Source organism: Narcine bancroftii, chromosome 3 (genome assembly GCF_036971445.1).
Source record: "Narcine bancroftii isolate sNarBan1 chromosome 3, sNarBan1.hap1, whole genome shotgun sequence".
Lineage (NCBI taxonomy): Eukaryota > Metazoa > Chordata > Chondrichthyes > Torpediniformes > Narcinidae > Narcine > Narcine bancroftii.
The window spans coordinates 328,448,639-328,462,061 of record NC_091471.1 but is presented as its reverse complement, the minus strand read 5'-3'; the positions used below and the strand labels follow the sequence as shown (position 1 = coordinate 328,462,061).

The 13,423-nt window shown below is 52.5% G+C and overlaps 1 protein-coding gene across 1 annotated transcript; it reads left to right on the top strand.

Annotated features, from left to right (window-relative positions):
* Nucleotides 1-3,285: 3,285 nt before the first annotated feature.
* On the top strand, nucleotides 3,286-11,945 carry ubl4a (ubiquitin like 4A). Its single transcript, XM_069929185.1, has 4 exons — nucleotides 3,286-3,391; nucleotides 7,282-7,387; nucleotides 9,414-9,607; nucleotides 11,674-11,945. Exons 1-4 carry the CDS (start codon nucleotides 3,344-3,346, stop codon nucleotides 11,782-11,784), a joined length of 459 nt encoding a protein of 152 aa, XP_069785286.1. The 5' UTR covers nucleotides 3,286-3,343; the 3' UTR covers nucleotides 11,785-11,945.
* The last annotated feature ends 1,478 nt before the right edge of the window (nucleotides 11,946-13,423 follow it).

Genomic DNA, 13,423 nt, shown 5'->3' with positions numbered 1-13,423 from the left:
CTGAAAAGGATCCACCCCTGATCCTGTTCTGAGAGCAGGCGTCCAAGACTTTCTTATCCAATATTAACCACGTTAATTTATTTTGAGGGGTGTTTTTGGAGATAACCCTGCAGTGTACGGACTACAACAAGGATGGAAGGAATGCACAAACACACACACACACACACACACACACACACACACACACTCACATACACACACTCACACATACTCAAACACACACACACACACACACACACACACACACACACACACAGATACTCACATAGACACACAGACATACACTCACAGACACACACTCACACACACTCACACAGATACTCACATAGACACACAGACACACTCTCACACACACACACACACACACACACACCAACATCCTCTTTGGCTTGGCTTCACAGACGAAGATTTATGGAGGGGTAAAGTCCACGTCAGCTGCAGGCTCGTTTGTGGCTGACAAATCCGATGCGGGACAGGCAGACACAGTTGCAGCGGTTGCAAGGGAAAATTGGTTGGTTGGGGTTGGGTGTTGGGTTTTTCCTCCTTTGTCTTTTGACAGTGAGGTGGGCTCTGCGGTCTTCTTCAAAGGAGGTTGCTGCCCGCCGAACTGTGAGGCGCCAAGGTGCATGGTTAGAGGCGATAACAGCCCACTGGCGGTGGTCAATGTGGCAGGCACCAAGAGCTTTCTTTAGGCAGTCCTTGTACCTCTTCTTTGGTGCACCTCTGTCTCGGTGGCCAGTGGAGAGCTCGCCATATAACACGATCTTGGGAAGGCGATGGTCCTCCATTCTGGAGACGTGACCTACCCAGCGCAGTTTGATCTTCAGCAGCGTGGATTCGATGCTGTCGGCCTCTGCCATCTCGAGTACTTCGATGTTGGAGATGAAGTCGCTCCAATGAATGTTGAGGATGGAGCGGAGACAATGCTGGTGGAAGCGTTCTAGGAGCCGTAGGTGATGCCGGTAAAGGACCCATGATTCGGACCCGAACAGGAGTGTGGGTATGACAACGGCTCTGTATACGCTAATCTTCGTGAGGTTTTTCAGTTGGTTGTTTTTCCAGACTCTTTTGTGTAGTCTTCCAAAGGCGCTATTTGCCTTGGCGAGTCTGTTGTCTATCTTGTTGTCGATCCTTGCATCCGATGAAATGGTGCAGCTGAGATAGGTAAACTGGTGTGCCCGATGGAGATGTGGGGGGGCTGGTAGTTATGGTGGGGAGCTGGCTGATGGAGGACCTCAGTTTTCTTCAGACTGAGCAGATTCCGCAAAACAGGACGTCAAGCGCTGAAGAGCTGGCTCTGAATGGGCAACTAAAGTGGCATCGTCTGCAAAGAGTAGTTCACCAACATACATAGACACAAACACACACTCTCACACACACACACTTGTAGGCACGCACACAGACAGACACTCACACACATACATACACTCATACAGACTCAGACTCACACACACCCACACAAACCCAGACACACACTCACATAGACACTAACACACACTCACACCCAGACACACACTCACTCACAGACACACACACCAACACTCACACACACAAACTAACACACACACACACACACCAACACTCACACACACAAACTAACACACACACACACACACACACAAAGTTGTGATCATAGAACACTTTTTTTCACCAGCCATTCTGGCCAGTGTTGCTCCCCTCACCAAGTCTGTGCAGTGGCCGGCCATTTTGGGGCTGGGCTGGTTCATGTCTCTCTGAACTGGGCCACTACAACCCCACCTTAATTCCAGTCTGCTCATTTATTTTATGCCGAACATTAATCAAAGTGGGGCTTCTCTTATTCCTAAAACTAATTTATTGTCCCCATTGATAAATAAAATCTTCAGATGTCCTCTCGCCCACCTTCTGCAGCTTAATTTGTGTCCAGGATAGTTTATCTCCCTCCCCCCACCCACCCCCTCAAGGAACTTCGACTGGGCTGCCCAATAATATAGTTTTAATATCTGGCCGCCGTAATCCTCGCAGGCAAAATCCCACGTTAACTTCTTGTCTTGTCCACATTGAGACTCAGGTTGATACTCTCACCTGACATCCATCCCTCCCACCCTCTGTGAACCCTCCCCACGCCTAGATGTGAGGGCTGAGTGGAATCCAAAATCCAGCGAGAGTACATGCAAAACTCATAGACGGTACGACAGAAGGGGGGGGGGGGGGGAGGTCTCAGGGGAGGAAAAGAAAGAGGCAGTGAGGGCTGATACTCTGGCCAGGAAGAGAGAAGATTGCTAGTGTCTCCGTTTCTGGACAATCATGGGATTTAAGGGTGCGACACTTCCAGGGTTTCAGAGACAGGGAGGGTGTAGGGGACCAAAGGGGTTTACAGCGACAGGGAGGGGTGTAGGGGATCAAAAGGGTTACAGAGAAAGGGAGGGATAAAGGGGATCGGAGGGAGTTACAGGTACAGGGAGGGGAGTAGGGGACCAGAGGAGGGTTACAGAGAGGGGGAGGGGTGTAGGGGAGTGGAGGAGGGTTACAGAGACAGGGAGGGGTGTTAGGGACCAGAGGGATTTCGAGAGACAGGGAGGGGTGTAGGGAACCAGAGAGGGTTACAGAGACAGGGAGGGGGTGCAGTGGACAGGATGGGTTACAGAGATTAGGAGGGATGTAGCAGACCGGAGGGTGTCACAGATGCAGGGAAGGGTGTAGGGGACCTGAGTTGATTACAGAAACAGGGAGATTTTACCAGACCGGAAGGGGTTAGTTACAGTGATAGAGAGGGGTGTAGGGGACCGGAGGGGTTCACAGAGACAGGGAATGGTGTAGGGGACCAGAGAGGGTTACAGAGACAGGGAGGGGTGTATGGGACCGGAGGGGGTTACAGAGACAGAGAGGGGTGTAGGAGATCATAGGGGGTTACAGAGACACAAAGGGGTGTAGGGGACTAGAGGGTGTTACAGACACAGGAAGGGGTGTAGGGGACTGGAGGGGGTTACAGGTACAGGGAAGGGTGTAAGGGACCAAAGGGCGTAACAGAGTCAGGGGAGGGTTGTGGGTGGTCCCTAGGGTCAATGTCTACTGTTGGATACTCCTCCATATGGGTGAGTGGCAAATTACTCAGAGGGGGGAACTGATGAGCCGATGGGGCATCATTTTGTGACTTTAACCCTTCCCTCGGCTCGCAACACAAACCTGAATCTTCCTCCCTCCTTCCCTTCCTTATTTCTCCCTCCCCCTCTCCTCCTACCCCTCCCCTCCTTCTCTCTTTTTCCCTTTCCCTTCACAGGGGCGCCCTGCGCCTTTAAGGCGGACGCGCCGCCGACGCCCCGGTCCTCGCCTTTAAGACGCGGCCCGTCCAGGTCGTGGCGCCATGAGGCTCAGCGTGAAGCTGCTGCACGGCACCGAATGCTGGCTGGAGGTGGGCCGGGGACTTGGGCACCCCTACCCGGGCTAGGTCACCCCCCCCCGGGGATCAGGGCCCAGAGGGCGGTCGGGCCTGGGTGGGTGTGGATAGTAGGGAGGGGAGGGACCGAGGGTGGAGGTGGTCCTGGGGGCTCCAGCAACCCTCCCGGGCTGGGTCAGGCTTCTTCTCTCCAGGATTCAGGGCGCAGAAACCGGCCCATAGCCTGGCCAGAGTGGGGCTAGCAGGGAGGGGAAGAGCAGAGTGGCCGAGGCTGGAAGCTCGGGCACCCCTCCGCTGACTGGGTCACCCCACCTCCCCCTTCTCCCAGGGCATCAGGGGTCCAGAGCCTGGCTAGGGAGGGGGGAATAGCAGGAAGGGTGGGGTAGAGTGGCCAGGGCTGGAGGACGGCCTTTTTATTGGTGGTGATAGTGGGGGTGAGGTTTTTCAGTTGGTTGTTTTTCCAGACTCTTTTGTGTAGTCTTCCAAAGGCGCTATTTGCCTTGGCGAGTCTGTTGTCTATCTCATTGTCGATCCTTGCATCTGATGAAATGGTGCAGCCGAGATAGGTAAACTGGTTGACCGTTTTGAGTTTTGTGTGCCCGATGGAGATGTGGGGGGGCTGGTAGTCATGGTGGGGAGCTGGCTGATGGAGGACCTCAGTTTTCTTCAGGCTGACTTCCAGGCCAAACATTTTGGCAGTTTCCGCAAAGCAGGACGTCAAGCGCTGAAGAGCTGGCTCTGAATGGGCAACTAAAGCGGCATCATCTGCAAAGAGTAGTTCACGGACAAGTTTCTCTTGTGTCTTGGTGTGAGCTTGCAGGCGCCTCAGATTGAAGAGACTGCCATCCGTGCGGTACCGGATGTAAACAGCGTCTTCATTGTTGGGGTCTTTCATGGCTTGGTTCAGCATCATGCTGAAGAAGATTGAAAAGAGGGTTGGTGCGAGAACACAGCCTTGCTTCACGCCATTGTTAATGGAGAAGGGTTCAGAGAGCTCATTGCTGTATCTGACCCGACCTTGTTGGTTTTCGTGCAGTTGGATAATCATGTTAAGGAACTTTGGGGGACATCCGATGCGCTCTAGTATTTGCCAAAGCCCTTTCCTGCTCACGGTGTCGAAGGCTTTGGTGAGGTCAACAAAGGTGATGTAGAGTCCTTATAAGCGTATACAGAGCCGTTGTCATACCCACACTCCTATTCGGCTCCGAATCATGGGTCCTCTACCGGCACCACCTACGGCTCCTAGAACGCTTCCACCAGCGTTGTCTCCGCTCCATCCTCAACATCCATTGGAGCGCTTACATCCCTAACGTCGAAGTACTCGAGATGGCAGAGGTCGACAGCATCGAGTCCACGCTGCTGAAGATCCAGCTGCGCTGGATGGGTCACGTCTCCAGAATGGAGGACCATCGCCTTCCCAAGATCGTGTTATATTGCGAGCTCTCCACTGGCCACCGTGACAGAGGTGCACCAAAGAAAAGGTACAAGGACTGCCTAAAGAAATCTCTTGGTGCCTGCCACATTGACCACCGCCAGTGGGCTGATAACGCCTCAAACCGTGCATCTTGGCACCTCACAGTTTGGCGGGCAGCAACCTCCTTTGAAGAAGACCGCAGAGCCCACCTCACTGACAAAAGGCAAAGGAGGAAACACCCAACCCCAACCAACCAATTTTCCCCTGCAACCGCTGCAATCGTGTCTGCCTGTCCCGCATCGGACTTGTCAGCCACAAACGAGCCTGCAGCTGACGTGGACTTTTTACCCCCTCCATAAATCTTCGTCCGCGAAGCCAAGCCAAAGAAAAAAGATAGTAGGGGTGGAAACAGTCATTCACCCCTTCCTCTGTTACCCCTCCAACTCCATGCAGATCTGGGGCTTCGAGGCAGGCTGAGATTGTGTGCCGTGTGAGGGTTAGTAGGGAGGGAAGGGCCGAGTGCCCGAGTCTTGGGGACAGGAGCGCCTCTTGTCTGTGCAGTCCGTTTTTCTCTGCGCAGGAGGCTGGGGGATAGCAAGGGTTGTTGAAGGCCCAATAGCCTTGATAATGAGGGATAGCAACAGCAGTGTGGGCTGAATGGTCTCATTGCTTGTTCCCAAGGCTGTTGGGAACCCAGCCCCAGGGGGTTAGAGTCTGGATTGCCTTCCACTGCGATCAGGGCGTCCGAGAGCAGTTTCCCCTGATCTCTGCCCCACCGTCCTCTGCGACCAACACATCCTCCTCCCCCATTTTCTCCTCCTTATGTAATCCCACCACCAGACTTCTCCCCACCCACTACCACTAGCATTGACCGCTCCCACCGTGAGTCCCTCGCCCATAGCCTCCCTCCTCTCGGGACCTACCCCCCCCATGACCACAGGAGATGCCCCACTGGCGTCCAGACCGCCCCCCTCCTCGCCGGCATGTGGGGCCCCGAACGGCTCTTCCAGGTGTATCAACACCTCCCTTGTGTATCCGCAGGGGTCGTCGACTGCCTCTGACCTCCCGTCGCGGTCTCCTCTACGTCGGGCAGGCTGAGAGATTGCTTCGTTGAGCACCTCGACTCCATCCGCCGCGACAGCACGGATCTCCCACTGGCCGCCCGTTTCAATTCCCCGTCCCGTTCCCTTGCTGACGTGTCTGTCCGTGGTCTCATGCACGGCCAGACTGAGACCGCCTTCAAAATCGAGGAACGACACCTTGTCTTCCCACTGGGCACCTTCCAGCTGGATGGCGTTAATGACAATCTCTCTGGTTTCCGTTAAATGCCCCTCCCACTTCTTCCTCTCCCACCTCCTTTCCCTGGCATGGTCTCTCTCTCCCCCTCTTGCTCTTCCCTTTTCCCTCTGTCTCCTTTCACTGAGCCAAAATCAGTTCTCACCTCCCCTCTCATCACCTCCAGTTAACATCTTTTAAATTCAGATGTACAGAGTGTTAACAGGCCATTTTGGCCCCACGAGTCCATGCCCCCCAACTTACACCCTCGTTATGTTTCGAACGGTGGGAGAAAATCAGAGCCCCCAGGGAAAACCCACGGAGACATGGGGAGAGCGTGCAAACTCCTTATCGACAGTGCGGGGATTCGAACCCCAGTCGCTGTAAGGGCGTACCACTACGCCAACTGGGCTGCCCTGTTCTGTGTTTCTGTTCTGCTCCCCCTCCCATGAGAACCGTTGAGCACAGAAACAGGCCCCTTCGACCCTTCTAGTCTGTGATGAACCATTTTTCTGCCTCGTCCCTCTGACCTGCACCCAGTCCGTACCCCTCCCATCCACGGACCTGTCCAAATTCTTCTTAAATGTTAAAATTGAGCCCATATTTACCTCAGCTCGTTCCACACCCCCACCACTCTCTGCGTGAAGACGTTCCCCCTAAACTTTTACCCTTTCACCCTTAACCTCTGGTTTGGATCTCACTGACTCTTAGTGGAAAAAAGCCGATCTGTCAACTCTGTCTGTCCCCCTCATAATTTTAAACATCTCGATCGTCTCCCCTCATTCTTCTACACTCCAGGGAATAAAGTCTGAACCTGTTTAACCTTTCCCTGTAATTCAGTTCCTGAAGTCTGGGCAACATCCTCGTAAATTTTCTCTGAATTCCTTGATCAAATCTTCCCTCGTTCTTCTATGCTCCAGGGAATAAAGTCCTAAAGTTTCCCTGCAACTCAGTCTGGGCAACGTCCTAGTAAATCTTCTCTGCACTCTTTTTATCTTATTGATGATATCCTTCCTGTAGTTCGGTGACCAAAAAGATGTTCTTCATTCTTTATTCAGATGCCTTCTTGTTCCTTGCTTGTGCCTTGAAGAAGGGCTCAGGCCTGATGCATCTGACCGGCTGAGTTCCCCCAGCGTTTACTATGTGTTGTTTTTTTACCGCAATCACAGCATCTTCAGTCCTCTCTGTCTCACCTCATTATCTGGGTTGGTTGCAGGTTTTGGAGGATGAGGTGGTGTCTGCCGTCAAGGTCCTGATTGAGCAGGAGCTGCACATCCCCAGAGTCCAGCAGCGGTTGTTGTACAAGGGGAAGGCTCTGTCAGGTAAGGAGGGTGGGCTGGGGGAAGCAGGCAGCTGCAACAGGGCGGCGCGTAATGCCACTGGCCTCGCCTGCCCTCAGGCTGAAGAAACCCCTCTGCATCTCTGTTCTAAGTGGATGCACTCAGCCCTCTTGTCTCAGACCAGTGGTTCCCAAACTTTCTCAGAGGCTCACAGACCACATCCCTAGTGCCCCCTCTCCACACACACATACCACGAACACACCTCTTTCTCAGTATTAATTTAAAACAACTAATCTTAACACTTTCAACCTGTATTTCACAAATAAAATGTGGAATTAACCAATTATTTAGAAATAAAAAAGGGTACATTCACTCACCTGTAACTGCATTGTCTACTCCGTCCTGGCTGGTCACTGTCCCAGCCAGACACCATCCTGGCTGATTACCAGCTGATCATCCCAGCAAGTCACTGTCCCAAACGCTCCCATCCTGGCAGTCACCCCCACCCCTTCCTCACCTGTAACTACGTCGTCTTCACTGTCCTGGTCAGTCACTGTCCCAAATGGTCCTGTTCCTGGGCAGTCACCCCCACAACCTCCTCACCTGTAACTACTTTGTCTTCACTGTCCCAGTCGGTCACCGTCCTGAACAGTCCCATTCCCAACCAGTCACTCCCACCCACTCCTCCTGTAACTACATCATCTTCACCGTCCTGGTCGGTCACTGTCCCAAACGGTCCCGTTCCCAGGCAGTTATCCTCACAACCTCCTTACCTGTAACTACATCGTCTTCACTGTCACTGTCCTGAACGGTCCCGTTCCCGTCCAGTCACCCCCACCCCCTCCTCACCTGTAACTACATTGTCTTCACCATCCTGGTCGGTCATTCTCCTGAATGGTCTCATTCCCGGGCAGTCACCCTCACCCCCTCCTCTCCTGACGGATAACGTACATTGAGCATTGCGGGCTGAGTTTGCCGGAAACTTTCGGACCGGCCCCTTTTTCCTCCCCGCTCCCTTGGATCTCTCACCAGCCACTTTGGGAAGGACTGTGGGGGAAACAACCTTCCTACATCTACTCTGTCCACACCTTTCAACGTTCAAAATGTTTCAACGAGATTCCTCCATTCTCCTAAATTCCAACGAGTACAGGCCAAGAGCTGTCAAACGCTCCTCACGTGATAACTCTTTTGTTCCCGGAATCGTCCTAATCAAGGCAAGTCGAGTTTATCATCAACCGATTGTATGTACAACCTGATGAAACAGCGTTCTCTGGTCCTCTGTGCAGAATACAGGGACGCACACCCAGACAGATACACAGTACATATGCAAGACAAGTATTTCATCTGTCCAAATAAATATTGTTTTGTATATTTGAGTGTACACAGGTGTAATGTGACAGGAAGATACCTTTAGTTGGCTGTAAGGTGGACAAAGATTCGCCATCAGCAAAAATTGCCCGAAGCACCCCTTACAGTCAAAGAAAGAGAAGCAGAAGAGAGCTCCCCCGAGTCACTGAGTGTCCGTGGATTCGCCTCCAGTGACTCCCGTGGCCACCCAGAGTCCGGTCCGAACCATTGGCGGCCCGAGCTCCACATCCAAACCACCGACAGATTATCCTACGAGGACAGCTCTTGGCCTGTGCTCGTTGAAATTTAGGAGAATTGGGGGGGAGGGGGGGTGGCATCTCTGAAATATTTCAAACAAGAGGGCACAACTTCAGGGCGTCCGCTTAGAACAGAGATGCAGAGGAATTTCTTTAGCCAGGGTTGGTGAACCTATGGAATTTGTGGCCGCGGGGGTTGTGGAGGCCGGGTCATTGGGTGTATTTAAGGCAGAGGTTCTGGATGAGCCAGGGCATCGAGGGTTATGGGGAGAAGGCTGGGCAGGGAGAACAGATGAGCTCATGATTGTCTGGTGGGGCAGACTCAATGGGCTGAATGGCCTATTTCTGCTCCTATGTCTTCTGGCCAGTACAGACGTAGGCGGGCCGAATACCCCTCTCAGCACCCCTGCTCCAAGCGGGCAGGAGGAGGGGCCGGTCACTGAACCCTCTCCTCTCCCGGGCAGACGAGCACAGACTGACGGATTACGGGATCTGCGCCGGTGCCAAGCTGAACCTGGTGGTGAAGCCTCCGGACCGGCTCTCGCCTGAGGGGAACACCCGGGCCAGCAAGCCCCCGCCTTGGCAGCAGGTGGCCCACGTCCTGGAGAAGCATTTCACCCCGGCGGACGCGGAGAAGGTTCTGGAACAGCTGCAGAAGGTAGGTGCTGCTTGCAAACCAGACTTTTGTTTTAAAAAAAATTAAATTTAGATGTACAGAAAGGTAACAGGCCCTTTTGGCCCATGAGGTCATATTGACCTACAATCCCTGGTACAATTTGAGTGATGGGAGGAAACAGCACCCGAAGAAAACCCATGCAGACATGGGGAGAATGTGCTCACTGGAACTATTATCCTGCCTCGTCCCACTGATCTGCACCCAGTCCGTACTCCTCCCGTCCAGGAACCTGTCCAAATTTTTCTTAAATATTAAAATTAAGCCCACATTCACCACCTCGCTCGTTCCACACACTCCGTGTGAAGAAGTTCCCCCTAAACTTCTCCCCTTCCATCCTCTGGTTTGTATCTCACCAACCCTCAATGGGAAAAGCTGACCAACGTTTACTCTGTCTGTCCCCCTCATAATTTTAAACACCTCGATCAAATCTCCCTCATTCTTCTATACTCCAGGGAATAAAGTCCTAACTTGCTTCCTGGTTAAGCTTTCCCTGTAACTCAGTTCTCTGCACTTTTTCTAACATTGATATCTTTCCTGTAGTTCGATGACCAAAACTGCACACAATTCTCCAAACATGGCCTAACCAATGTCTTGCACAACTTTACCATCACGTCCCAACTCCTGGACTCAATACTTTGATTTATGAAGGCCAATGTGCCAAAAGCTCTCTTTCCGACCCTGTCCACCTGTGACGCCACATTCAGGGAATTATCTCTCTGTATTCCCAGATCCCTCTGTTCTCCTCAGCACCTCACCATTCACCGTGTACGTCCTTTCTTGGTTTGTCCTCCAAACTGCAACACCTCACCCCCTTGTCTGCATTAAATTCCATCGGCCATTTTTCAGCCCATTTTCCCAGTTGGTCCAGATCCCTCTGCAAGCTTTGAAAACCTTCTTCACTGTCCACAACGTCTCCAATCTTAGAGTCATGTGCAAACTTGCTGATCCAATTCCCCTCATGATCATCCAGATTACTGATACAGTCGACAAACAACACTGGTCCCAGCACCAATTCCTGAGGCACACCCCTCGTCACTGGCCTCCAGCCTGAGAAGCAATCATCCACTACCACTCTCTCCCACAGCCAATTTCAAATCCAGTTTACAATCTCTACGTGGACACCCCGTGCCTTAATCTTCTGAACTAACTTCCCATGTGGAACCTTGTCAGAAGTCCATTTAGACAACATCCAGAGCCTTTCCTTCATCTACCTTCTTGGTAACCTCCTCGAAAAACTCTACTGGATTTGTTAAACACGATGTACCACACACAAAGCCATGCCTACTGTCCTTAAATCAGCCTTTGGCTGTCCAAATACCTATATATCCAATCTCACAGAACACCTTCCAATAATTTACCCACTACTGACATCAGGCTCATTGGTCTATAATTACCTGGTTTATTTTTGGAGCGCTTTTTAGACAACGGGACAGCATGAGCTCCCCTCCAATCCTCTGGCACCTCACCCGTGGGTACAGACATTTTGAATATAGCTGCCAGGGCCCCTGCACTTTCTGCAGTAGCAGGCCCCTTCCACAGCTTAAACCACGTGCAGGTGCTCCACAGACATACGATGCGTTCCGCTGCAAGCTGAACACCGTAGCTGAGCCTAGCCTACCTTCGTGATAGCCGCCCCTCCTGTCAAGGTGCAGAAAAAGTACAGGTCCTTCTGTAAGATTTGGAACCCTTCCTCGCCGTCCACAAGCCTCCAATCTTCGTGTCATCTGCAAACTTGGTGATCCAATTTACTTTATCGTACAGCACGGTAACAGGCCCTTCCGGCCCAAGAGCCCGTGCTGCATTTTGAACAGTGGGAGCCCCCCCAGGAAAAACCATGGGGAGAGCCCGCGAACTCCTGATAGACAGCACGGGGATTCGAACTCCGGTCCCAATGGCCGGCGCTGTAACTCACTACTGCCTCGCTAATCGTGCTGTCGTTTTGATCCACTTTCTCGGGGTAGGGGTGGGGGGAGGAGGAGGTGGGAACTAGCATGGACTCGATGGGCCGAACAGCCTCTTCCATTTCCTAACCCTTCCTTTCCACCCAGGATTACGAGCGGAACCTGCAGCTCCTCAGCTTGGACGACCTGGAGAGGATGTCGACCCGTATCCTGCACCCCGACGCCATAGATGCCATGGGGCTCTCCTTTATGGAGTGAAAATGGCCCCTTGATCCCTTGTGACCGCCTTCTCACCTCCCACCCCTCCCCTCCACTCCCCTGCCACAAACGAACAGGAAGGGGGATAACCTCACCCATCCTCCCACTGCAGAGTTTGATGCAAGGATTAAGGACTCGCATTAAAGATGGACGAACCCCTCGCCTTGCCTCCCTCTCGATTTGTGAGGGCTGTGTCTTGGATGATGATCATTTCCCCGACAGTGTTGGTGGGGGGAGGGAGGTGGGGGGAATTCGGACCCAATGACGAGGGAAGGGTGGGGGGAGATGCAGTGGACACACCGGCCAGAGCCCCTTCCACAGCTCAAACCACGTGCAGGTGCTCCACGGACGGACGATGCGTTCCGCTGCAAGCTGAACACCATAGCTGAGCCTAGCTTACCTTCATGATAGCTGCCCCTCCTGTCAAGGTACAGAAAAAGTACAACCAAGCCATACATGGAGAGTTTATTCAAGTCACACTGGCGGGAACGAGTGGCGCTGGGTAAACCAGGTCACTTCACAAATACTGGTGGGTCTCATTCAAGGATTTCAGGCGAAAGGTATAATATTTAAGCCATTTTCATGCATGCACATTACTTTGAACTTGTGTTTTCCATCTTGCATGTCTCCTTTCTAAAGACAGAGATGATGCCAATCATCTTATTTGTACAATTAGGAGATATCCTTGCCCACAGAAATGAACAGAAGTCTGGAAGTCCGGTCTTCAATTAACACCTATCAATGGCTGGTCTCATCCTAATCTCAAGTCATTAAAGTTAACAACAGTGGGAGAAACTTTTGGGCAGAAACACAGGGCTCTCATGTAGTGAAGAAGGGGGAAATTGCCCTTTGGTCAGGAGACTTACCTCTGTGTATGGGCCAAGGCGCTAATTGCGATCCCCCTCGGGGGCGGGGGGGGAGAGAGAGTGGGTTGGGTGGAGAGGGAGTCAGGGGAGAGGGGTCAGGCAGAGGGGTCGTGGGTGGGAGAGGGGGTTGTGGTGGGGGTGGAGAGAGAGAGGGACCGGTAGGTGGTCAGCGCTGCTACGTTAAAGAGGCCTCAAAGGTCCTGGGGCTCGGCTGGGAAGAAGTGATAAATTTTGGAAGGTTGGCTGGTCTGAAAACATGCATCTTTCCCAGCCTGACTTCTTTTGTGGTACTGAGTAAAGCTAGCCTCTACCATCACAAACTTCTACACCTTAAACATGCTCACGACACCGAGCACAGCCTCCAGCTGGGCAAATTTATTTTAAACAAGGTCTACTTTTATTATTATGAAATGTTAACCTTTTATTCCACAAGGGGGGGGGGGATTTTAATCATAAAATATCACGGTCATGAGAGTCTGTGGACACCAGGGTCGAAGCTGGAGAAACTCAGAATGATCTTTATGCATCAAGGACACAGAACTGACATTCCAGGCTTGATCCTCTTCAAGGGATGAGCAAAATGTCGACAGGCACCTGAACAAAATGGTGGAGGAGCAGGAGTGTGGTCCCACAGGCAGGAGGTCATGTGTGGATCAGGGATGGAGGGAATGTGGTGGGGGGGCTCTGTGAACAGAGATTAGGGGGTGGAGAGTCGGAGGGGATGGGGAAGGGAGGGAAAATGGGGAGTGGGTCAGCAGAGCCTGGAGACGACA

Coding starts and splice junctions, on each gene's coding strand:
- ubl4a (XM_069929185.1), top strand. CDS start 3,344: ATGAGGCTCAGCGTGAAGCTGCTGCACGGCACCGAATGCTGGCTGGAG. Junction 7,388..9,413: donor CAAGGGGAAGGCTCTGTCAG/GTAAGGAGGGTG, acceptor TCTCCCGGGCAG/ACGAGCACAGACTGACGGAT. Junction 9,608..11,673: donor TTCTGGAACAGCTGCAGAAG/GTAGGTGCTGCT, acceptor CTTTCCACCCAG/GATTACGAGCGGAACCTGCA.